This window comes from Dendrobates tinctorius, unplaced genomic scaffold (genome assembly GCF_039654945.1).
Source record: "Dendrobates tinctorius isolate UK_male_01 unplaced genomic scaffold, ASM3965494v1 ptg000084l, whole genome shotgun sequence".
NCBI lineage: Eukaryota > Metazoa > Chordata > Amphibia > Anura > Dendrobatidae > Dendrobates > Dendrobates tinctorius.
The window spans coordinates 28,207,422-28,235,268 of record NW_027361752.1 but is presented as its reverse complement, the minus strand read 5'-3'; the positions used below and the strand labels follow the sequence as shown (position 1 = coordinate 28,235,268).

The window sequence follows — 27,847 nt, the reverse complement described above, 5'->3', positions numbered from 1 at the left end:
AGTGCTAGAAAAGCTAAAACTGCAGTGGAATGTTGGAGTAATCTAATTACAGATAGCATGTTGGAAACTATTGTTCGGTTCACTAACCAGTATATTGACACAATCAAAGAGCAATTCTCCAGAGAGAGGGACATCAAAAACACTGATGTGATTGAACTCAAGGCATTTATTGGCTTGTTATACCTAGCTGGTGCTTTCAGAGCAAATAGGCAAAGTTTGGAGGAGCTGTGGGGGACAGACGGTGATGGCATCGAAAAATTCAGCCTTGTGATGAATCTGAAACGATTCAAAGTCCTGATCCGTTGCCTCTGTTTCGATGATCGAAGTACCCGGACAGAACGAAAAGGTTATGACCGGCTTGCACCAATTCGGGACATATTTCAACAATTTATTATGAATTGTCAAAAAAGCTATTGCCCGGGGAAAAAAACCTCACTATTGATGAGATGCTTCCAGGTTTCCGTGGAAGATGTGGTTTTCGGCAATATATACCATCAAAGCCAAACAAATATGGAATTAAAATTTTTGCCATGGTTGATGCAAGGATGATGTACACTATGAACATGGAAGTTTATTGTGGAAGACAGCCACCAGGTCCTTTCAATGTGAGCAACAAGCCTAGTGATGTGGTAAAGAGAATTGCTGAGCCAATGTTTGGATCTGGTCAAAATATCACTGCTGTCAACTGGTTTACTGACTTTGATCTGATTGATTTTTTAAAAACGAAAAAGCTGTCATATGTGGGAACTGTTAGAAAAAACAAAAGGCAGTTGCCGCCAGATTTTCTATATACAAAAGGCAAACAACAGTATAGCACTATGTTTGGGTTCAGTAATGGAAAGATTTTAGTTTCTTACATCCCACGCGAGAGGAAAAATGTGATTTTGGTCTCTTCATTACATAATGATTACACCATTGATCCAGAGTCTGGGGAGCTAAGGAAACCAGAAATCATAACTTTTTATAATTTGACCAAAAGCGGCGTTGACACTGCTGACCAAATGTGTGGCAATTTCAATGTAAGTCGAAATACCAAACGCTGGCCGATGGTAATCTTCTTTACAATGCTGAATGTGGGTGGCATCAACTCACAAGTAATTTACCTCGGTAATGAACTTAAACAAATGCGCAGAAGAATGTACCTAAAACAATTGGCTAATGAACTGGTGAGTGGAGAGCTAAGCCTAAGAAGTACAAAGACGGTTGGAATGCCCCTTGCCCTGCAACACCGGTTGAAGAGATATCGTCCCAAGGACGTTCCAGAACAAACACCGACTCTACCACCTTCTAAAAGACGCAGTTGTACTACCTGCTCATTTGTATCTGGTTTCAGAAGGCTTTCTAAATATGACTGCAAAATATGTAAAGAATCAATCTGCCTTTCCCATGCAACTTTCGTCTGCCAGCCTTGCTTTTCTAAGTGTACCTGTGCTGCTTCTGCTGCAATTGAAACCACTGAAGATGAGTAGAAAATAATTAAGTAACATCTAAGTGCAATATCCTTTAAGTTTTTTTCCATAATTTTATATTTAAGCAATAGTTAAGTAAAGATAACTGGAGCCTATTTGGCGGTACTACCGAAAAGTGGTACTTTTAGTTTTAATAAGTTTATGGTTAATAAATGTTTTTTTTTGCATCTGATTTGGTGTAATCTCTTTTAATACATTCCTATGAAGGTCACTGACTACTTCTATAGTCCTGAAATTGAAATATGTAGCTACTATAGGTGGTTTTCTGACCTGTGCTTGTCAGGCACATTGCGCATGAACTGAGGAGAATCTATATTGCGCCTGACGGAGGGTTAATATATGTTGTCTTTAGGTAAATTTACTCCTTAAGGACAGCGCCAAGTTGGCGTAGGGAGACAAATTGGCCATGCAATGCTCCACTAGCAATTTAAATATGTAAATAGATTTTTCAGAGACAAAGAGGAGAGCGGCTTTCGTCATGTGGCAAGGCCATTTATAGGGTCAATATTGAATATTAGGATTATTACATCTAATAGGCAGCACTAGATTTCAGATTGTCTTTTTCTCTCAAGAGAACTTTGGGTAAGTTTTTAAAGACACTTTACAGGGTGGCACAATGGCAAATCCCACAAAGGACAACATCTGCAAGGAAATTGTATGTTCTCCATGTGTTTGCGTGGGTTTCCTCTGGGAACTTAGATTGTGAGCCCCATCAGTGACAGTGCCAATAATGTCTGTAAAGCGCTGTGGAATTAATGGCGCTATATAAATGAGTAAAATAAATGAATACAAAGTTTTTAGACAATACAGTGACTATTTAAAGAGGTTCTCAGGAAATAGAGTTGGTGTGAATTGATGCTAGGACCTGTCCAGTGACCATGTCAATAATTAGTGGTTGAAGGATGCTAGCCCTCAGAGTCGCCTCCTATCTGCAGCTCTTTTTTATTAGCTGGTCAGGCATAAGGTCACATGTGCATTATCACCTGCAACAATAACATCAAGTCAGGCCTATTTAACTGAAGAGCTGTGGGTGACGTTCCGAGACCATGGATCAATGAAGTAGGCAATGGAGCAGGTCCTGCAAATCAATTTACACAAACTCAACCATGAATTTGATACTGATGATCTACTCGTATACTTATAATGTGCCATCGTTACCAGATCAATGGGAGTGTGACAACCGACACCCCACTGTTCGTGGTCTAGAACCCCACAGTTATGTATACTGTGTAAAAAAAAAAAAATATAAAAGTTTAAATCACCCCCCTTTCACCCCATTCAAAATAAAACAATAAAAAAAATCAAACATACACATATTTGGTATCATCGGGATCAGAATCGCTCGATCTAACAATAAAAAAAGTTAACCTGATCGCTAAACGGCATAGCGAGAAAAAGTGAAAACGCCAGAATTATGTTTTTTTGTTCGCCGTGACATTGAATTAAAATCCAATAAAGGGCGATCAAAAGATCGTATCTGCATGAAAATGGTATCAATAAAAATGTCAGCTCAGCACGCAAAAAATAGGCTCTCACCGAACTCAAGATCATGAAAAATGGAGACGCTATCGGAAAATGCCATAATTTATTTTAACAAAGTTTGGAATTTTTTTTTTCACCACTTAGATAAAAAAGAACCTAGACATGACTGGTGTCTATGAACTCATAATGACCTAGAAAATCATAATGGCAGGGCAGTTTTAGCATTTAATGAACCTAGTAAAAAAGCCAAACAAAAAATAAGTGTGGGATTGCACTTCGTTTGTAATTTCACCACACTTGGAATTTTTTTCCTGTTATCTAGTATACGACATGGTAAAACCAATGGGGTCATTCAAAAGTACAACTCATCTCACAAAATCAAGCCCTCACAAGGCCATATTGATGGAAAAATAAAAAAGTTATGGCTTCAAGAAGAAGGGGAGCAATAAAGGAAAAAGAATAACTCAAAAAAGCTCCGCGGGTTAAGATTATTGTAAAATGCCATGGAATAAATTGCGCTATAATAATAATAATAACAATGTTAGACTATTGTGTGGAAGTGAGTTAAAGTAAAAAAAATATACAAAAATATTTAATGAGAAAAGAATGGAAAAAAAACTACAATTTTTTATGATGATGCTGTTTGAATTTAATGACAATGAAATAATATGTGGTCAAGAAAAACATGCTCAAAATTAGAATTTCTTGAAAATGAGGGTTGTGACAACTACATGGAATATTAGGTAAAACATTGAAAAAAGTTTTTTTTTTAAACTTGTTAGACTGATTCATTATTGGTTTTAGGGGATGGAGAGATATGGTCCACCTGGTCTGAATGTCTGAGATAGACCAAACGCTTCTATGACTTAAAAACTGACAACTACTTTGGTACATGGTATATAGGGGTTTCTGTTACAAAGTGGATGGCATTTATTTTTTATGCAGTGTAATCTCACCTGCAACATGAGCAACATGTCAATTTCTCTTACTGGTCCACTGAGTTTTAGGGTTCATATACAAGAGCACATAAAATCGGATGTTCGCTGTAAAACTGTTGCTCAGATAGCACCCGGACAGCACACTGACCCATGTTATTCAATAGGGATGCTCAGATGATCATTTTTCCTCTCGGTGTCAGATGAGACTCACCCATTCAAGTCTATGGGTGCGCAAAAAAAAATAATCGAATTGGAACATCTCAATGGCATCTGATTTTTATGGATGCACTTCTATTACTAACCAAGGAAATGTATCGATCATGTACATTTTTTAGTTTAGTTGTATGAACAACGGACGTCGCACGGACGAAAAAGGAACACATGGATGGCACAAGGATAAAAATTAGAAAAAATTGTGCAAGTTTTCTGGATTAAACTCAAATGATTTCTCATACGCCAGTCTGAAGGGTCCTTCATGTGCTGATTTTCCCCATAAGATTGCAATAGATGTCAGCTAAATAAACAGATGTAATCCGCACATAACTATCAATAAAAGTTTGTCAAGGCTGAATACTAAAAAGTACCAAAAACAAAGTAACTTTATTTAAAACATGACATTCCAAAAAGAGCATCAAAAACATGCTAAAACTGCCTGTAAAAATGCAATGAAATGAAAGTTCAGGGTTCGTACCGATCCGGTGATGAACTATGAAGACGGACTTCTCCTGGAAGTCCGTTCTACAGATTAGGAATTCAGGAAGGAAAGAGAGAGGGAGAGGGAGAAATTTTCCAGCTCCAAAGTTCGTGTCCCCATTGATTTCTGTGGGGTTCGAGTCCAGTGTGGGTACAGTTTGGTACATGAACCTACTTTTGAACAAAAATTCATTTGAAGCCGACAAACTCAAACTTCCATGATTCCGCTCATCCCTAAATATAAGGTTAGAGCCCAGAAGCCTTAAGATCTCCTCTGTGATTTGCCACCTTTCCTTTTGCCACTTTCTCCCCTTTCCCTCGGATAAACTTACTTTATCTCTGTCTTTTTTCATTTGGACTGTGCAAATATTTAGGTACACAAATAAGCTGTTAGTCTTTCATCATGGCACACAGGACTGTTTTCCGCTTTTGTGCATCAACTTCTTATTTAATTCCCCTATATATAAAGCCTTATAAACACCTCACAATAAAGTCCAGAAGCATTAAAATGCAGGGCTGATTATTTGGTTGACATTTCACTACAAGTCTGTCTGGAAAATTTCAGCAAAAGATTGTTATTTAGTGAACTTCTAAAAATGGCAGAACAGGACTCCACAAATTTATTGGTAAAGGTCATCAATTACATTTTAAACTCAAAGGTCAAAATAATAAACCATTAGAATGGCTTCTTCAGGTTTCTATTTGGTTTAGCAGTAAAATTGCTGACACTTTCTACTTTAGATTTAGCTGCCTTGATGTATGGATATGTGACTTTTTGCTTACACGTGCATGTTCATCTAGTAAGAATGTAGAGCAATGCTATAGATCCGTCATATGAAAAAAAAGGAACGCAATGTGGTTGATTTACTAAAAGCACCAGTGGTTCATGCTGTCTGATAAATTTGGCACGTCTTTGGACTGTTTTGCTCTAAGTTTACACTTTAGTGGTAGAGATAGTAACATACATAGTAACATAGTTAGCAAGGCCGAAAAAAGACATTAGTCCATCCAGTTCAGCCTATAAAATTCTGTCAGAATAAATCCCCAGATCTACGTCTTTCTAAAGAACCTAACAATAACTGTAAGATACAATATTGTTACGCTCCAGGAAGACATCCAGGCCTCTCTTGAACCCTTCGACTGAGTTCGCCATCACCACCTCCTCAGGCAAGGAATTCAAGATTCTCACTGCCCTAACAGTAAAGAATCCTCTTCTATGTAGGTGGAAAAACCTTTTCTCCTCCAGAAGCAGATAATGCCTCCTTGTGACCGTCATGAATGATGAGTGGATCTTTTGAAATTTTAATTCTTGCCAAATTTTCTATCAAAATTACATTTGTGGCAAATAAATTTGTGGGAATCTCAATATTAGAGAGCTTGTAATTGCTTGGAAAATTTATGTGGGGGAAAGAAGAGAGAGCGAGAGCGAGGGTGGACTCTGCTTACCATAAGGGTTCATGCAGATGTCCATGCAAATCAGTCAGAGCATAGACCATAATGCAGGAACTGGTCACTGCTTTCCAAACCAGAGCTTCATGTATTTATATAACGCTGTCACATTCGGGTTGGAAGACAAAACGCCCAGTCTGAACATTGAGGCCAGAAATCAGACAGAAATCCACAGACATTTGCATGAGCCCTAAGAGCTTACACTTTAAAGGAAAGAGAAAATGGATATCACTGAACATATGAGCTTACACTCCATGGGTGAGAGAGATAGAGAGGAACCCACTGACCACAAGATCTTACGCTCTACAGGAGAAAGAAAGATAGCGAGGAACCCACTGACCATAAGATCTTATGCTCTACATGAGAAAGAAAGATAGCGAGGAACCCACTGACCATAAGATCTTACACTCTACAGGAGAAATAGAGGACCTCGCTTACCATAAGATCTTACACTCTGGAGAAGAAATTGAGGACCTCACTTACCATAAGAGCTTACACTTGACAGGAGAGAGAGGACCCTGCTGATAATAAGATCTTACACTCAACAGGAGAAAGAGAACCCTGCTGACCATAAGACCTTACACTCTACATGGGTAAAAGAGGACCCCTCTGACTATAAGATCCTACGCTCTACAAGAGAAAAAGAGGACCTCGCTGACCATAAGTTTTTACATTTTACAGGAGAAAGAGAGAACCCTGCTAACCATTAGGACTCTAAGGGAGAGAGAGAATCACATTCATTGTTAGAGCTTATAGTTTATAGAAGATAGATGGAGAGATGGACCTTTACTGTACTGTGGGAGGACCATTGACTTCCTCGGTGCATATGATGAAACTATCGACTGCGATTTTTATTGGACAACACATTTTGTGTACTTTGAAACGCGTTGAGAAATAAAAACAGCATGAGATCTGATTTTTTTTAACACAATCATAGACTTATAGGTGAGTTTCATCTGAAATAGGGAGAATAGTGCAAGCTGTGATTTGTTTTTCAAGGCAACATTCAGTCATCTGGACAGCCTTACTGAGTAACACCCTCACACTGATGTATAAATCAGACAAGTGCAATGTGAGAAAACATCACATTGCACTCTGACCAATGTTATATAATGATTCAGTGCCCATCGGCGTGTCTTTTCTCTACTCAGATTGGAATGAGAAAAAACAAGCAGAATGCTGCGAACGTCTGCGAGAATAGGATTGCACTCACCAATGCAAGCTAATGGGGGTGAGGAAAAAAGTCGCACAGGACACGGACCATGCATGTGCCATCAGATTTTTATGCACACATCGCAAAGGACACCCAACATTTCTTCAGCCAAGTACACAGCCCGAACCGTCAGAATAGAATACATGGAAATATGTCAGTGGGATGCATGTAATCAGTGCATTGCGTGTGTAGTTTTCTGTACTGGACAGGTGCAAATTAGGTTGGTAAAAAATATTGTAAATGAGTGACAAATTTGCTGCTTGTTAGATTTGCTAATTGAAAAAAGGTGCAAATGAATTCTAATTGGAGTTTAAAGGACTATTAACTGGGCTGCAATAAATGTAGTGTAAAGGATTTAAGACTGTGTGGACTCAACACTCTTTTTCAAGAAGATTCCTTCCTGTAAAAGGAACATAATGCACAAACATGCGAAAACGACACTCTGCATATGTTCCGCCACATGTCACTTCTTTTAATTGCTTTAGGAATCCCTGAAGCAGTTGAAAAAAGTGACATGCTCAATCTACGGATGATTTTGCTGCGAAGCCACCTGCTCTTCATACTTAAAGAGACTCAGCACAGAATGACTGTTCAAACCAAGTAAATGCCTTCGGTGCACTAAAGTGTGGCCAATCTTTTAACTGCACCTTCCCACCTGCTTGTTTTCCCTCAATCTCCACACCTCCTCTCTTCTTTGATTGACAGGAGGGTGGAGACAGATGGAAAACAAGCAGTTGATGGGAAGGTGCAATGCACCAAGTGCCTGTACTTGATTTGGACAGACATTCTGTGCTGACATTGTCCCTTTAACAAAGTAGAGCAAAAGGCCAGAGTTACCACAATATCAACAGCAAAACCTCTGATGTTGCTTCATAAAAATGTCCGCTGATGTTCTCCTGAAGCAACTTCACCTGGGAAATCTCAGTGGCTGTGCCACCAGCTAAAAGAAGTCATGTGCACATAGTGTTTGATCAGTGAGTCATTAGTGTAGACCTCCTGATGAAGCCGCGTGTCTTAGCAGTGAAACGCGCATTGAGGTTGCTGTTTACCCCCATATCACACCATGACTACAGGCAATATATAGGTCTATCAATAATATTGTCTCTATCTGATAGCAACATTCACACATGGTACAGTTTCAATCCAGGTAATATCGAGGCACCGTTTTATATCCATTGTGATTATTTAACACATAGGAGCGTCACTTTCACTTCCTTAGATAATCATGCATAATCCTATTAGCATGGATATTACCTATTTACCTTATTTATGAATATCTACACATTTAACCCAATATACCCCTATAGGATACCCCTATATCACAGTGGGGTAATTTGTTTCTCTCTGCTTCTTTCATCTGTCTATCATTATTTATTTATGTGGTTGCCTTTGGTTTACCACTGTATGTATTACATGGTATTAATAACATTTATTATTTATATTTTGCACTATTTGGATCCCAGTATCTATTTATTGCACCCAATAGGTTTCTATATGCTCTTTAATATGAGGGGATTATATTTTTGAGGATGATTATATGTTTTATATTAATATGCAGATATGGGGTTAATCTGCAGGTTAATAGCATTCTGAACTGGCCCAGCACCCACACTGACACCCCTACTGATGGTAGGAAATGAACTTTATTGCTCTTGGCAATGTTCTGGTTTCAGTTACTGCTCTGCGCATATTGAGCGGCTGCTGTAAAAGCACCGCCGGCACTGAACTGACAGCAGGCGGCTCATCATTACTATACACAGTGGTGACTGAACCTGCACCGGCGCCACTCCTGTGACTGAGAGACGAATGTTTCGAGTAAGAATAAAGTTCATTTCCTCCTCGCCGAGGTGGTCTAAGTGCCGGTGCCAAGCAAGTTCAGAACACTGTTAACCTGCAAATTAACCTCATATATTTAATCATGGACAGACTATGGATCCATAGGCTTGCATTGGTATTTTTCATCCGTGCTGCTGGTGAAAAACCATCTCCATGAGTTTTGCGCGCACACACTATCTGTGAAAAAACATGGCCATCTAAATAGCGACATACTGTAGGTTATAACAGGTATGTGTTCTTGTGAAAGACATGAATAGAACACATACACTCACTGGCCACTTTATTAGGTACACCTGTCCAACTGTGTGTTAAGACTTAATTTCTAATCAGCCAATCACATGGCAGCAACTCAGTGCATTTAGGCATGTAGACATGGTCAAGACAATCTCCTGCAGTTCAAACCGAGCATCAGTATGGGGAAGAAAGGTGATTTGAGTGCCTTTGCACGTGGCATGATTGTTGGTGCCAGAAGGGCTGGTCTGAGTATTTCAGAAACTGCTGATCTACTGGGATTTTCACGCACAACCATCTCTAGGGTTTACAGAGAATGGTCCGAAAAAGTAAAAAAAATCCAGTGAGCGGCAGTTCTGTGGCCGGAAATGCCTTGTTGATGCCAGAGGTCAGAGGAGAATGGGCATACTGGTTCGAGCTGATAGAAAGGCAACAGTGACTCAAATTGCCACCCGTTACAACCAAGGTAGGCAGAAGAGCATCTCTGAACGCACAGTGCGTCGAACTTTGAGGCAGATGGGCTACAGCAGCAGAAGACCACACTGGGTACCACTCCTCTCAGCTAAGAACAGGCATCTGATGGCTACTTTCAGCAGGATAATGCGCCATGTCATAAAGCTCGAATCATCTCAGATTGGTTTCTTGAACATGACAATGAGTTCACTGTACTCAAATGGCCTCCTCAGTCACCAGATCTCAATCCAATAGAGCATCTTTGGGATGTGGTGGAACGGGAGATTCGCATCAGGGATGTGCAGCCGACAAATCTGCGCCAACTGTGTGATGCCATCATGTCAATATGGTCCAAAATCTCTGAGGAATGCTTCCAGCACCTTGTTGAATCTCTGCCACGAAGAATTGAGGCAGTTCTGAAGGCAAAAGGGGGTCCAACCCGTTACTAGCATGGTGTACCTAATAAAGTGGCCAGTGAGTGTATGTGCAACACGGATATACGAATAAGGCCTTAGACTGTTTTTTTAGGCACAAATTACCGTAAGTCAGAATTCTGGCTCATGTAGCTTAGGCCTCTTTCACACTTCAGTTATTTGCATCAGTTAAAATCCGCCAAAAAGGCAGAGAAGTGGATCCGTTCTCAACTGATGTGAACGGATGGCACAGGATCCGTTTTTAGACGGATCCTGAAAATGAGGAAATTTAAAGGAACCGCTGGGGGAGAGAGAGAGAGAGAGAGAGAGAGAGAAAGAATATTTTTTGTCCGGCACCCAGACAGATTTTGGGGTTAATTCAGTGTCTGGAGGATCCGCTGGCCAGAAAAACGTTGCAAGCTCCGTTTGGAAATCTTTGACGATGTTGACGGACACTAACATTGTGGCGGATCCTCAAAAAAACGGATGCAACGGACGGCAATCAGGCAGGATCCGCCAATAATGAAAGTCAATGGGGAAAAAAACGGATCCGCAAAGAAAAATGGCGGATCCGTTTTTTTTAAAATTTGGCGGATCTTGACTGATTGTCAAAAACGGAAGTGTGAAAGAGGCCTTAGTCTGCCCCATTGGATAAAATGGCACCATTATATCAAATGTCAGCTTTGATTGATAAAATATTAAAGAGGCTTTTTTTATACAGATACTATAAAGGTTACTTTAGGATTTTATTTGAAGACTATAGAATGCTTAATTTATAGAATGTTATACATTTTTGTGACAAAGTACAAATTAATCGACACAAGGAGGAATATTAACAAACTGAAACCTGTGAAACCAAAACTAATTAAAACAATGATAGACAACAAAGATGAGAAAATTTAATTAGCAAACTGTTATGTGAAAGCGAACATGAATAGTCTGGTACATTACTGCATTTGCACTTATTTTTTATCTAGTTTTTAGTGTTTAAGGGTATGTTCATCCTTTGTGTCGTGGCAGAATTATTTCCTGAACTAAAAACCAGAATGATGAACAATATGCACATTTTGTCACAATTTAACATGCTTTACCACAATATCAATCTGATGCAAGACATATGAGATAGTTATTCGGTACAAATCTCTGGTGCAATTCATCTTGGAAAATCTCCCTCAACCTTATGACACACATATATATATATATATATATATATATATATATATATATTAGATATAAGTAGACTTCACGCAAATTCTAACATTTTGACATTGGAATCGCGGTTCAGGTACTATTTCTTACACTGCAGATGAGTCAGAAATACAAAATAATCAAGGGATTGCCAGATAGTATATGTGTGTACATATTTATAATGTCGTCAGTGCTCATCTGAAATAGGGTGTGACTTTGGAGTAATGCCGCATACACATATATCTGATGGGAATGGTAGTTCGACCGATCAGTATAGACACTAGAGCAGCCAAAATAATGAAATCCGATATGTGGTCAATAAACAGTGTAGTCATATAAAAATAATACAAAAAACTTTATTGAGAACACAAGTAGATGTGAAGTGGCAATGTAGGAGACAGGTGCACACACATAATGAATAACAACAATTACAAGATCAGTTATATGGAAGGTAACATGTACAAGGGGAAGCTATTAGGCATATTTTTATAAAAATATATTATGTCCTGGCCATATAATCTCTTATAAAATTGCAACTACTGTAGCATAATAGCTAACAAAAATGAATAAAGTGCTGGAAGAGTATAGCATAATAGGTATATCAATAGCAATAATTGGATTAGGCTCAAACAAAAAAATATGGCTACCTACCTGTATAGGATCCCACTGGCAAGTGTGGTGCCCACCCCAATGCACATTTCGGGAAATACCTTTGTCACTGATAAATGTGGTGCCCAACCTGAAGCAAGTTTTCATAGATACATTTGTGAGATACATACCAAAATATGTGTCTGGGTGTGCACCACACTTATCAGTGCCAAAAGAGTTTCCCAAAATGTGCGTCGGGGTAGGCGCCACCCTTATCCATGGGATCCTATACAGGTATATGGCCATAAATTTTTATTTGATCCTTGTCCAATTATTGTCACTGACATACCTATTATGCTATGTACTTTATTCATTTTTTTAGCTATTATGCTACAGCAGTTGTCATTTTTACATGTGACTATATGCCCAGCATATTTATTTTATACATATACTAGCAGAAGAGCCCGGCACTGCCCGGGCATAGTAACTAACTGTGGTTAGTTATAGCAAATTATAATTATCCTCCATCCCATAGTTCCGTGCCAATATACCCATCATACATATCCACTGTCCCATAGGCCCATGCCCATATACCCAGCATACATATCCTCCATCCCATAGTTGAGTGCCCATATACCCATCACACATCCTCCATCCCATAGTCCCTTGCCCATATACCCATCACACATCCTCCATCCCATAGTCCCATGCCCATATACCCATCATACATATTCGCCATCCCATAGTCGAGTGCCCATATACCCATCACACATCCTTCATCTCATAGTCCCATGTGTTATGAACGGGTCACCGAGGAGGAAATAAAACACAACACAAGCTAAGTCTCAGAAAACCAAAGAGATTGGTAACTATGCAGACTGCAGACCCCTAGCAGCAGTCGTGGAGCGTTCCTACGGTGGTCCTAGATGCCTCGTCACAACCGGAAAGCTAAATAAGCCTAAACCAGGAAAAGAGGAAAACTAACTGCCCCAGAGCAGACCCCAAAGGAAAGACAGCCCCCCACATGTATTGACAGTGAAACAAGATGAAAACACAAACAAAGGCAGGAAAATAGGCTGAGCAAACGATGGGGCCAAACTAACTAGAAAGGACAGGAAAGGAAAGACACTGTTTGCAATCTGCCCAAAACCCTACCAAAATGTCCAACACAACTGATAGCAAAATTAACCCTGAAGTCACTAGACTTCTCCCACTATATCAGCACTCTGAAATATTCTGAGACAGAGCAAAAAGAGGCCAATCTAATAAGGAACAAAATAAAGGCAATTTGGCAAATACAGATAAATAAGAGTGGAAATTCAGCACAGCCCAGCCGGGCTGGCTGACCACACAAAAAAACTGAATTGACCAACAAGAGCAAGTGTGAACATTAGCAAAAACAAACTTAACTTGAGAAGACTGGAACAGAGCTGAGTCCAAGACCTGAGAAGCAGACTGAATCACCAGCACCAGGATAGGGCATCAGCTGTCTTATATTCAGTCTGATACTCCAGAGATCCAATCGTTATCTTCCTCACCAGGTGGCAGATCACTACCAATTAAACCAACCTCACTACCTCCTGTCACCACCAGAAGGAGAACGGAAGGAGAACTCTCAACTGGTGGAGCAGAAAATGAGCTCATAACAGTACCCCCCCTTGAGGGGGGTCACCGAACCCTCATCCATGCCACCAGGCCGATCAGGATGGGCCCGGAGAAAAGCACAAACCAATTTATTTGCATGAATATCAGAGGCAGACCCAAGAATTATCCTCCTGGCCATAACCCTTCCATTTGACCAAATACTGGAGTCTCCGTCTAACCAAACGAGAATCCAATATTTTCTCTACCTCATATTCCATATTGCCTTTAACCAACACAGGATCAGGAGGTGCTGACACAGGAACTACTGGCTCAACAAACCTTTTCAACAGTGATTTTTGAAATATGTTATGGATTTTGAACGTAACTGGAAGAGCCAATCGAAAAGAAACAGGATTAAGAATCTCCAAAATCCTATAAGGTCCAATAAATCTTGGCTTAAATTTTGGAGATGCAACCATCATAGGAATATTCTTAGACAACAACCAAACCATATCACCCACTTTAAACCGGGGACTAATGGTCCTATGCCGGTAGGAAAAACGCTGGGCCTTTTCCTGAGAGAGTGACAATTTATCCACCACTTGGTCCCAAATCTGCTGCATTCTCACAACTACAGTGTCCATACCTGGGCAGGATGAAGATTCCACTTGCCCTGAAGAGAATCGAGGATGAAAACCAAAATTACAGAAAAAGGGTGACATCAAAGTGGCAGAACTAGCTCTATTGTTCAGCGCAAATTCGGCCAAGGGCAAAAATGAGACCCAATCATCTTGATCAGCAGATATAAAACATCTTAAATAAGACTCCAGGGTCTGGTTTATTCTCTCAGTCTGCCCATTGGTCTGGGGATGAAATGCGGAGGAGAAGGATAACTGAATTCCCAGACTGGAACAAAAGGCTTTCCAAAATCTGGAAACAAACTGGACTCCTCTATCGGACAATGTTCTCAGGAATCCCGTGTAACCGAACCACCTGTTGTAAAAACAAGGGTACCAACTCAGCGGAAGATGGCAACTTTGGGAGTGGTACAAGATGGACCATCTTCGAAAATCTATCACAAATTACCCAGATAACAGTCATTCTCTGAGAGACAGGAAGATCAGAAATAAAATCTATTGAGATATGGGTCCATGGCCTCTTGGGTACCGGCAGGGGCATCAGCAACCCACTAGAACGAGAACAGGGTTTAGAACGAGAACAAGTCCCACAAGACTGTACAAAATTCCTGACATCACGAGATAAGGCAGGCCACCAAAACGACCGACTCACCAAATGTCTGGTACCAAAAATACCTGGATGACCAGACAATGCGGAGCAATGGACTTCAGACATCGCTCTCTTTCTCCACTGGTCAGGAACATACAATCTTCCCATAGGGCAACGCTCAGGTTTATCCGCCTGAAATTCCTCCAGGGCGCATCTCAAATCGGGCGAAATGGCAGAAAGAACTACCCCCTCACCTTGGATAGTAGTAGGCTTGGTCACATTAAGAGAATCAGCAAAGAAACTCCTAGAAAGGGCGTCTGCCTTAGCATTCTTAGTGCCCGGAAGAAAAGAGACCACAAAATTAAAACGCGTGAAAAACAAGGCCCATCTAGCCTGTCTAGGATTCAAGCGTTTGGCCGACTCCAGATAAGTCAGATTCTTGTGATCGGTGAGGACCATAAATTGATGTCTAGCTCCCTCCAACCAATGTCTCCACTTCTCAAATGCCCATTTCATGGCCAACAATTCCCGATACCCCACGTCATAGTTGCGTTCAGATGGGGAGAACTTTCGAGAAAAGAAGGCACAGGGATTCATCTTAGAAGTCACAGGATCGTTTTGGGACAAAACAGCTCCTGCAGCAATCTCAGAAGCGTCTACCTCCACGTGAAATGGAAGTGAGACATCAGGTTGCCGTAAAACTGGAGCTGAAGTAAATCTCCATTTAAGCTCCTGAAATGCTGAGACAGCCTCAGGAGACCAATTCAGCACATCAGCGCCCTTCTTGGTCAGATTAGTCAGCGGTTTGACAATACTGGAAAAATTACCTCTAAATTTACGATAGAAATTAGCCAAACCCAAAAACTTCTGAAGAGCCTTCAAAGAAGTAGGCTGAACCCAATCATAAATGGCTTGTACCTTGGCCGGGTACATTTCAATAGTCGATGGAGATAAGATAAATCCCAAAAATGAAATCCTCTGTACAGCAAAAAGACATTTCGATCCCTTAACAAACAGGGAATTCTCCCTCAAAATCCGGAACACAGTCCGGACATGTTCCACATGGGAATCCCAATCACTAGAAAAGATCAAAATATCATCCAGATTGATGATCAAAAACTTATCCACAAAGTCTCAGAAAATATCATTCATAAAGGACTGGAAGACAGAAGGGGCATTGGAGAGCCCAAAAGGCATCACCAGGTGCTCAAAATGTCCCTCTGGAGTATTAAACGCCGCCTTCCATTCATCCCCGTGCTTTATGCGAATAAGATTATACGCCCCCTGAGGTCAAGCTTAGTAAACCAGCAGGCACTCTTAACTCTGGAGAATAAATCAGACATCAGAGGTAACGGGTACTGATATTTAACCGTCATCTTGTTAAGGGAACGATAATCAATACACGGTCTTAATGAACCATCTTTCTTGGCCACAAAAAAACCCCCAGCACCTAAAGGTGATGAGGATGGTCTAATATGACCCTTCTCCAACGACTCCTTAATATAGGACCGCATAGCATCATGTTCGGGTACAGATAAGTTGAAAAGCTGACCCTTGGGAAATTTACACCCAGGCATCAACTCAATTGCACAGTCATAACTTCTATGAGGGGGCAAAGACGCAGACTTAATCTCACTAAATACATCAGAGAATTCAGCCAGATAATCAGGAATATCATGAGACTGAGGAGAGGTGGAGAAAACAGGAGCGTCCCTAAGAACACACTGACAACCCCAACTCACCACAGACACAGATCTCTAATACAAAACTGGGTTATGAGTTTGCAACCAGGGGAAACCCAGAACAATAGTATCATGCAAATTATGCAGCACCAAAAATTTACAATTTTCTTGGTGGTCTGGGGCAACTCGCATTATCACCTGGGTTCAAAACTGAGGTTTATTCTCCACCAAAGGAGTAGCATCAATACCTCTAAAAGGAATAGGCATCTGCAGAGGTGTCATGGACAAACCACAACGTTTAGCAAAGTCCAAATCCATCAGATTCAGGGCTGCTCCTGAATCCACAAATGCTTTAGTGGAAAACGTGGACAAGGAGCAGATCAGAGTAATTGCCAAAAGGAGCTTAGGTTGTACACTGCCCACAGCAAATGTGTGTGCAAAACGTTTCTCTCGTTTAGGGCAGACAGAAATAGTATGAGCGGCGTCTCCACAGAAAAAACACAGCTTATTACGCCTTCTAAACTCCTGACATTGCTCCCTAGACAAAACCCCATCACATTGCATAGGTTCTGACATTTGTTCAAAAGGTGGCAGCGCCTCCCGTGTAGTTTTACATTCACGTAAACGCCGATCAACTTGAATGGCTAATGACTTAGAGCCATCCAGACCAGAGGGAACAGGAAATCCCACCATAACATCTTTTACGGTCTCTGATAAACCTTTCCGAAAGAGGGCTGCCAATGCACTATCATTCCATGTAGTAAGAACCGCCCACTTTCGGAATTTTTGACAGTACAACTCTGCAGGATCCTGACCCTGGTTTAATGCCAACAGGGTTCTCTCAGCTTGAGCAACGGCATTAGGTACATCATACAACAACCCCAAGGCCTGAAAAAATGCATCCACATTAGTCAGAATAGGATTTTCAGGTGTCAGAGAAAACGCCCAATCCTGGGGATCGCCGCGCAGCAAGGAGATGACAATTTTAACCTGCTGCACAGAGCTCCCCGATGAGTTAGGCTTCAAGGCAAAAAATAATTTACAATTATTCTTAAAATTCAGAAATTTAGACCGATCCCCAAAAAACACATCAGGAGTAGGGATCTTAGGTTCAGCAGCATGTGACTGAATGAGGTAGGTGGAAATTCCCTGTACTTCAGCAGCAAGTTGGTCCACACGATCAGACAATTGCTTAATCTCCATTAGGAAAAAAAAATCCTCCTACGGCCCCAGAAAAAAAAGAGGAAAAAATAAATAAAAAAAAAAAAATTCTGACACTTTTTTTTCCCTTTTTTTAACAACTTTTTCCTGCTTTTGAGTACCCTAGAATCTGTGGTATCGCTGGTGATTCTGTTATGAACGGGTCGCCGAAGAGGAAATAAAAAAGAACACAAGCTAAGTCTCAGAAAACCAAAGAGGTTGGTAACTATGCAGACTGCAGACCCCTGATCCTAACACGCAACTAGCAGCAGTCGTGGAGCGTTCCTACGGTGGTCCTAGACGCCTCATCATAACCGGAGAGCTAAATAAGCCTAAAGCAGGAAAAGAGGAAAACTAACTGCCCCAGAGCAGACCCCAAAGGAAAGACAGCCCCCCACATGTATTGACAGTGAAACAAGATGAAAACACAAACAAAGGCAGGAAAATAGGCTGAGCAAACGATGGGGCCAGACTAACTAGAAAGGACAGGAAAGGAAAGACACTGTCTGCAATCTGCCCAAAACCCTACCAAAATGTCCAACACAACTGATAGCAAAATTAACCCTGAAGTCACTAGACTTCTCCCACTATATCAGCACTCTGAAATATTCTGAGACAGAGCAAAAAGAGGCCAATCTAATAAGGAACAAAATAAAGGCAATTTGGCAAATACAGATAAATAAGAGTGGAAATTCAGCACAGCCCAGCCGGGCTGGCTGACCACACAAAAAAACTGAATTGACCAACAAGAGCAAGTGTGAACATTAGCAAAAACAAACTTAACTTGAGAAGACTGGAACAGAGCTGAGTCCAAGACCTGAGAAGCAGACGGAATCACCATCACCAGGATAGGGCGTCGGCTGTCTTATATCCAGTCTGATACTCCAGAGATCCAATCGTTATCTTCCTCACCAGGTGGCAGATCACTACCAATTAAACCAACCTCATTACCTCCTGTCACCGTGCCCATATACCCGTCATACATATCCTCCATCCCATAGTCCAGTGCCCATATACCCATCACACATCCTCCATCCCATAGTCCCGTGCCCATATACCCGTCATACATATCCTCCATCGCATAGTCCAGTGCCCATTTACCCATCACACATCCTCCATCCCATAGTCAACCATTATGACATCATAATGAGCGGTGGGGCTTGCAACCTATGATAACATCAGCGTCGCCATGGCAACCATTATGACTTCATAATGAGGGGCGGGGCTTGATACACACACACTTTTTCCCCCATTATGTAGATAGGGGCAAAATTGTTTGGTGAATTGGAACGTACAGGGTTAAAATTTCACCTCACAACATAGCCTAGGACACTCTCGGGGTCCAGACGTGTGACTGTGCCAAATTTTGTGGCTGTAGCTGCGACGGTGCGGATGCCAATCCCGGACATACATACATACATACACACACTTGAGCTTTATATAATAGATGTCTAATTACTTCCCATTGCATGTCACCTTCTATAATCTGATCTATTGTTTTTATTCATTATGTGTGTGCCTGTCTCCTACATTGCCACTGCACACCTATTTGTGTTCTCACTAAGGTTTTTGTATTATCTTTTTATGACTACACTATTCATTGACCACATACCGGGATTTCTTTTTAAGTTAACCTAGAAAAATCAGAGAGTGAGCTAATGTCATTTTGTGGGTTGCTGTGTAGACCTCCCCATTATGGCCTGCAACTATGAAATCTCATAGATTATCATATCTTGTACAATGGTGGTCAGTACTTGGGAAATCACAGATCAGCGGTTCCCAGTGGAGCTCAGTTTGTATGGTAGAGTCACTGAGTAAGTTTCTCTCTTCTGTAGTGTGTAAGTTCTTATGGTCAGTGGGGTCCTCTCTCTCTCTATTTCTCTTGTAGAGTGTAAGCTCTTTTAGTCAGTATGGTCTTCTTTCTCCTATAGAGTGTTAGCTCTTATGATCAGCAGGGTGCCTTCTCTCCTTAAGAATGTAAGCTATTATGATGAGCAGGTTCTGCTGCTATCACTCTTATGACCAGTGGTAAACTTACTCACTCCTGTAGAATGTAAGCTCTTATTTTCAGCGGGGTCCTCTCTCTCCTGTACAGTGTAAGTATTTATGATCAGTGGGGTCCTCTCTCTCTCCTGTAGAGTATAAGCTCTTATTTTCAGCGGGGTCCTCTCTCTCTCCTGTAAGGTGTAAGCTCTTATGGTCAGCGGGGTTTCCATCTCTATCAATTGCAGAGTGAAAGTTCTTAAGATCAGCGGGGTCTTCTCTCTTTCTCCTGCAGAATGTAAACTCTTATGGTCAGTAGGGTTCTCTATCTCTCTTGCAGAGGGTAAGCTCTTATGACTAGCGGGGTCCTCTCTCTTTCTCTACTGCAGAGTGTAAGCTCTTATAATCAGCGGAGTGCTCTTTCCTCTTTCCATTTCTGGAATTGAACCTTTTTTTTTACTTTTGACTCTGCAAAAACTCTTACTGTTTCTCTTATTCATTGTCATCTGGACTATTGTAACTCTCTACTAATCGGTCTCCCTCTTACCAAACTCTCCCCTCTCCAATCTGTCTTCAATGCGGCAGCCAGGATTATATTCCTCACCAATCATTACACTGATGCCTCTACCTTGTGCCAGTCATTACACTGGTAACCCATCCACTCCAGAATTCAATATAAACTTATCACTCTCAACCACAAAGCACTCCACGGTTCAGCACCACCCTACATCTCCTCCCTTGTCTCAGTCCACCACCCTACCCGTTCCCTTCATTCTGCTAATGAGCTGAGGTTAACATCCTAAATAATCAGAAGCTTTCACTCCTGTCTCCAAGACTTCTCATGTGTTGCGCCAATTCTTTGGAATGCACTACCCAGGATAATTTGATTAATCCCCAATATCCACAGTTTTAAACAAGTCTAACACATTTCTTCAGACTGGCCTACTACCTCAACACATTTATTTAACTATTCCTGTGTTGCCCATTTAAAATATTTACCATAACCAGGTTTCTCGTATCATGTTCTCACACGCTTTATGCATTTAATAGTCCTATGTGTCTGTACTGTTACACATTCTGGCTGAAAACAGGTCCATGCAGCATTACATGAACACCAGATTTCTTACATTATGGCTGGTCAGAACAATGAAAGCAATTGTGTCTCCCCTTCACCCTTATAGATTGTAAGCTTGCGAGCAGGGCCCTCATTCCTCTTGGTATCTGTTGATCTATGTGTTTTTTGTTATGCTGTAATGTCTTTTATTATCTGTACAAATCCCCTCTAAAATGTAAAGTGCTGCGGGATATGTTGGTACTATAGAAATAAAATTATTATTATTATCTCCTTACATATATTTTCTGAAAAATTACAAGTTTTCCAGTATTGGGATTCACGCAATTTACAGTCATATGTTAAAGTTTGGGCACCCCTATTAATGTTAGCCTTTTTTCTTTATAACAATTTTGGTTTTTGCAACAGCTATTTCAGTTTCATATATCTAATGACTGATGGACTCAGTTATATTTCTGGATTCAAATGAGGTTTATTGTACTAACAGAAAATGTGCCATCTGCATTTAAACAAAATTTGACCGGTGCAAAAGTATGGGCACCTCAACATAAAAGTGACATTAATATTTCGTAGATCCTCCTTTTGCAAAAATAACAGCCTCTAGTCGCTTCCTGTAGCTATTAATGAGTTCCTGGATCCTGGATGAAGGTATTTGTGACCATTCCTGTTTACAAAACAATTCCAGTTCAGTTAAGTTTGATGGTCGCCGAGCATGGACAGCCCGCTTCAAATCATCCCACAGATGTTCAATGATATTCAGGTCTGGGGACTGGGATGGCCATTCCAGAACATTGTAATTGTTCCTCTGCATGAATGCCTGAGTAGATTTGGAGTGGTGTTTTGGATCATTGTCTTGCTGAAATATCCATCCCCTGCGTAACTTCAACTTCGTCACTGATTCTTGCACATTATTGTCAAGAATCTGCTGATACTGAGTTGAATCCATGCGACCCTCAACTTTAACAAGATTCCTGGTGCCGGCATTGGCCACACAGCCCCAAAGCATGATGGAACCTCCACCAAATTTACTGTGGGTAGCAAGTGTTTTTCTTGGAATGCTGTGTTTTTTAGCCTCCATGCATAACGCCTTTTTGTATGACCAAACAACTCAATCTTTGTTTCATTAGTCCACAGGACCTTCTTCCAAAATGTAACTGGATTGTCCAAATGTGCTTTTGCATACCTCAGGTTACTCTGTTTGTGGCGTGCTTGCAGAAACGGCTTCTTTCGCATCACTCTCCCATACAGCTTCTCCTTGTGCAAAGTGTGCTGTATTGTTGACCGATGCACAGTGACACCATCTGCAGCAAGATGATGCTGCAGGTCTTTGGAGGTGGTCTGTGGATTGTCCTTGACTGTTCTCACCATTCTTCTTCTCTGCCTTTCTGATATTTTTCTTGGCCTGCCACTTCTGGGCTTAACAAGAACTGTACCTGTGTTCTTCCATTTCCTTACTATGTTCCTCACAGTGGAAACTGACAGGTTAAATCTCTGAGACATCTTTTTGTATCCTTCCCCTGAAAAGCTATGTTGAATAATCTTTGCTTTCAGATCATTTGAGAGTTGTTTTGAGGAGCCCATGATGCCACTCTTCATAGGAGAATCAAATAGGAGAACTACTTGCAAGTGGCCACCTTAAATACCTTTTCTCATGATTTGATACACCTGGCTATGAAGTTCAAATCTCAATGAGGTTACAAAACCAATTTAGTGCTTCAGGAAGTCAGTAAAAAGTAGTTAGGAGTGTTCAAATCAAGAAAATGATAAGGGTGCCCATACTTTTGCACAGGTCAAATTTTGCTTAAATGCAGATTGCACATTTTCTGTTAGTACAATAAACCTCATTTGAATCCAGAAATATAATTGAGTCCATCAGTTATTAGATATATGAAACTGAAATAGCTGTTGCAAAAACCAAAATTGTTATAAAGAAAAAAGGTTAACATTAATAGGGGTGCCCAAACTTTAACATATGACTGTATTTAATGCAAAACAAATTTTGGGGGAAAAATTGATGAAGTTGGCGAATTGGCAAATTCAAATTTGAAAACATCCACTCATGTCTAATATATATACTATGTATCTGTACATAAAAACTAACCTCAGGTTTTTACCTGCAGGCTGATTTTACCTCTAAAGTATATAAGAAAAAATTAAGAGCACTTTTGAAAATTTCATAAACCTATCATTGGTAGGCAAAGGCTACTAGTGGCACTGAAGGGGTTAACTATTTTGAACATATATTTGTAAAGACGTGTGCTGCTACTGGAATCTCCATCTTTAAACTATAGTCTATGATGAAAGCCATCACCGTGTTCAGTTCTCTTACAATGCCACCATAGAAGAGATAATTAAAGGGGTTTTCTACTTTATCCTTATTGTAAAATATGTGTTTTTGGCCAAGATTTTGTGGCACTTACCAAGGTATCAGGTTTTTTTGGATCTCCTCCTGCACAGTTTTCCTGTTCTCAAAAAAGGTAGTTGACCAGACTTGTCCCCCAGCCTCGTCCAATTAAATATCACCTTTCCCATTTGCCTTGTTTTTCTATTTTATGAGGATGTTGGGCTTGTCCCTCAGCCTCGTCCAATTAAATATCACCTTTCCTATTTGCCTTGTTTTTCTATTGGATGAGGAAGACGAGCAGGTCAAGTCATATGATCCTCCATCAGTAGTCAGAAAAGAGCTGTGTGGTAGAGGGCACTAAAATGTACAGGATGAAAACCTGTAATAGTATGATAAAATCAACTATCACAAAGAGTCCCTAACACATTTTGGTAACATAAAATGATCAACCTCTTTAAATTCATAGTAAACCAAAAATCTTTTAGTGTTCTCCAGGGTAGACACAGGTCCAACTAAATTTTTTGTTGCACCCATTTTAAACTGTAGCTAATAGGTGATGGTCCTACATCAGGGACCCTGCTATTAAAATAGTCTTCCACATAAATTCCTGAGAATAGATTCTAGAAATCAAACACCCCAAACCAAACACCCCTCAAAATAAACCATTTTCTGCATTTACTTTATATCAGATTTTAAATAGTGATGAGCGAGTATACCCGTTGCTCGGGTTTTCCCGAGCATGCTCGGGTGTCCTCCAAGCATTTTGGCGTGCTCGGAGATTTAGTTTTCGTCATCGGCATGATTTGTGACTTGTAGACAGCCTGAATACATGTGGGAATTCCCTAACAAGCAGGCATTCCACACATGTATTCAAGCTGTCTAGCAGTCACAAGTCATGCAGATGAGACGACGAAAACTAAATCTCCGAGCATGCCAAAATACTTGGAGGACACCCGAGCAACGAGTATACTTGCTCATCACTAATTTTAAACAATTTTCCTAATAATGTCTATATAAAAGACAAAACATGTAATCACTTCTGAAATATAAAAAGAACAAATTAAAAGATATTCTACACTTATGAAACAAAAGCTAAAACCTCTGGTGAAAAACATAACTTAAAACGTTACCAAAATACTAACTGTCATCAATGTTTGTTACATCTCGACTGTTACTCAACCATCGGACCATTGGAGCAGGCGAGCTGTTGACATGGCAGACCACTTCTGCATCTTCCCCTTTCCGGAATTCCTGGGGTGACCTGACCTCTTCAAATGTCATTTTCTCTAACGTAAAGAGAAATTTAATATTATTTAAATTGCCTATGAGGTACAATAAAATATATATATAAAAAATACAATTCAAATTTCATATATTCATGTCTGATAAAAATTGAAAGAAATTTGGTGGTGGAGGCCGCCTGGTGGTGGAGTCATGAGTTTAATTATAGGTGTGCAGAGGTAGAATTCACACCCAAGCTCCTATACACCAGAATCAGACATCATGGCTATAAATGACACATGGTAGCTAAAGGTTATAGAGAAAGACTGTAGCCGTCTTAGATATAAGATTAAAGGGGTTGTCCTTTCTAAAACTACAAGTCTGCGGTTATTCTATGTGACTACAGACTTGTGAATCCTCACATTGTGCACCTAGCCCGCTGACAGGATTCTCCGCTGCCAGGACTGGCAGTGAATGGTCAGCTGACCACAAGTATATAATTTGCATAATTCCAGACACATTCCGACTAGACTGTATTCAGCCTCGCTTGATACACTTGCATTGAGAGAGGCCAGATACAGTCTAGATGGCATGTGACCATATTTATGGAAAACACATGCTTGCGGTAATGCCCCTCTTCTCCTGGCATCGATGTTGGAGAATGTTCACAGCACATGGTGCACCCGATGTGAAAATTTACTGATCTACAGTCACATAGAGTCATAGTTTAACACTGGAAAACCACTTAAATATGCTATACTTGTTTGCGTCTTGTCATTTTTGTGTTAAATGAACCTCAATCTGTCTCCATAAACTTAAAGGTTTATTCCCATATTATTAAGCTATCACCTATCCAAAGCTGATCACTGTAGGTGACAAAATTAGGACCTAGTAATTATTCTGGGATCGAGACTCTGAAATGGCCCATTAGAAAGGAGCAGTTGTGATGCATGCCTGCCACAACTCCAGACATTGGGTCCAATTTATCAAAGCTTTGAAAAATCCCAAAATGTATGCGCAACTCGTAAATGGGCATTGCTGGGGCAAGACAGAGCAGCGTCATTCACTATACCATAAATCTTGCTATTTTACTCCAGCAGGGGCTGGAGTATGATTTGTGGTGAGGCACACTCAGAGGTGCACGCCACTTGTCCTGTGCTTCTGAGTCAGGAACATCTGTCTCCAGCAGAACCCCTCGTCAAGACCGGTGTAACCAAAGGGAATTAACAATCCTAAGCTGTCTACATGGGCATGCAGGTCATAGAAGCTTCAATAAAATGATACCTTGATATTTGTGAGCTCATGTCCCAGTGCAGAGAAATAAACGTTTTACTTAATATATAATTTAGCTGTTAAGATCCCCCTGATAATCTGCTTCCAGAAATTATTTAAAATTAAAGAGGGCACTATGTACATGTAATAACTGACAGTATGCTCTCTTGGTTCTCAAGTCTCACACTGGTAATGCCTCCTTTCATGTAAAATAAGCTCTAGATGCAGAATTTCAGGGAGATCTACGTCCGGCCCATAGATCTTAACAGCTCATTTACATATTAAGAAAAACTATGATTTGTTGGGAATAAGATCGCAGACATTTATTCAGCTTTCTTTTACCTACATGCTTATATAGATGTCTATTCCTATTGATAGATTCCCTTTAAAATTCCAAAGGGAATACCTCATTTTTATTAATGGTCATCACATGGTGTTATCTTACCCGAACACAGCACATTCTGAATTGTTATTACAGCACATAGCACAAAAAAACTGCAATTTTCAGCTACAGTACATTAATCACATTTGACATTGACATTGTTTTAAAAATACTCACGGTAAATTTCCAGAACAACTGTAGACTCTTGAGTATGCCCTCTTGAATCAGTAGCTTGGCAACGATATATACCGGCATCATCGATGTTGGCATTGTATATTGTGAGCCATGATCTCATACCCTCTCGTTGTGCCACAACCCTCTGATTTGATATTATCTTCTCTCCTTGCGGGTTATACCAGTCAATTGTTTCTGCTTCTCCTAAAACTATAAAAAAAAAAATAATTTATTTACTTTTAAATTCAATACTTTTTTTATTATCCAATAACAAAAACAAAATCTATAAATGGTCACTGTTCTAAGGTTCCAACAAATATTACATAGATGAATAGTAGAGGCAGATGTAATCAAAATCTGCCAAAAGACAAAAATGAAAGCCACCTCAACTCATGATCAGATTTCAGCAACCTATTGAAGCCTATAGAGAGAAGATGGTAGAGGAATACAGGGAAATAGGCAGAGAAACAGGTCATGCACCTGCTTTTTGAGTGTTTTATTTCACCACAAAGCTGAATTCACAGCTACTCTGCTCAGTTATGTTGAAAATCTGCATTATTTTAAACTCCGTTTTCTAGTGGGTAGGTGATAATTGTTAGATCACTGTGTGTTCTTTAGCTGGAGCCCTAAATGATTGCTAGAGCATGGAAATTGTGTCTTCCATTCTCCCTAAATTTTTCCTTTTGGCAAAATCGCAGCCAGTAGGGGTTGAAAAAAGTGTCAGGTTGTAAATACACCCTGCATCTTTATTAAAATCTATGGTGCTGACAAAAATAGCCGAGCAAAGAAAATGAAGCGACAGGGCAGATGTGCAACTCGCATCTGGCAATCAGTTATAATCTAATGATCTGAGATTGCAACTCAGGATTCAAATGCCATGATTAAGACCTAGAGTCATGGCCGGCCCGAACGTATAGGCGAACTAGGCGGCCGCCTAGGGCGCCGACCCAAAGGGGGCGCCAGAGAAAAAATAGAAAAAATTATAAAAAATCTTTTCAAAAGGCAAAAAGTTTTAGGGATGGAAAGAAAAGTGTACATATTTAAGGGCAAATATGACGCAAGAGAGGTTGGTTGTGTTGCCAACAATTTCGATAGAATCTGAAGTTGCTAAACAAATTAATCTCGGTGACTTAGTGTCATCCTTTTAAAAAAAAAGGCAAGGAAGCAAAAATTTTAATTACCTATGGTCGTTTTTGTTTTGTGTTATTGATTACTTTGTATATATTTGTCCTATACAACTTCTCAGAAGATTAAAGCGTTAGGAGAGAGTTAATTAATCATTGTTGTTGTGGTTTATTTTGCTCCTAAATTTATATCCCAAGTTTTCATCTACTGCCAAGAATAGTAGGGGCGCAACAAAATAGTTTCGCCTAAGGCGCCGTAATCTCTCGGGCCGGCCCTGCCTAGAGTCGAAACGCGTGGGATTATGCTGCTATATGTGTTGTGCTGCTAGTGCTATTTTTGCATTGAACATCATATTGGTTCATAATTTTATGATAATTAACAAAAGTTACTTTTTAAGTGATCAGGATTTCCTGTGGATCCTGCTGGAATTCACCTGCTTTCTGATTATCAGAATGAAAATAGATCTGCGCTTCAATATCATTCACAACCTGTGGACAGGTTTGGCACTGATTTCATCAGAAAGTCACCATTGTTTTTAAATCTGGACAACCCTTTTAAATTCAATATGTCATTTCCCTTATGTTACAAAGAATGGGAGGTATCAGTTTGCTGGGATGGGGGGTGGACA

The 27,847-nt window shown here is 40.3% G+C and overlaps 1 protein-coding gene across 7 annotated transcripts in view; it reads right to left on the bottom strand.

Annotated features, from left to right (window-relative positions):
• NCAM2 (neural cell adhesion molecule 2) overlaps positions 1–27,847 on the bottom strand; it is a 588,464-nt gene that overhangs the window by 260,269 nt on the left and 300,348 nt on the right. For 5 of the 7 annotated variants that reach the window (XR_012233936.1, XM_073584499.1, XM_073584500.1 and 2 more), the window contains exons 3-4: positions 26,098–26,304; positions 24,188–24,331 (exon numbers count right to left, since the gene is read on the bottom strand). Coding sequence is in view for 5 of the 7 variants with exons in the window: in XM_073584499.1 (XP_073440600.1) it covers positions 24,188–24,331; positions 26,098–26,304 (351 nt within the window). In the remaining 2 variants the exon portion in view is untranslated. Of the gene's footprint in view, positions 1–19,684; positions 21,071–24,175; positions 24,332–26,097; positions 26,305–27,847 lie in introns of those variants that run through there. The other 2 variants (XM_073584504.1, XM_073584503.1) reach the window with 2 other exon arrangements.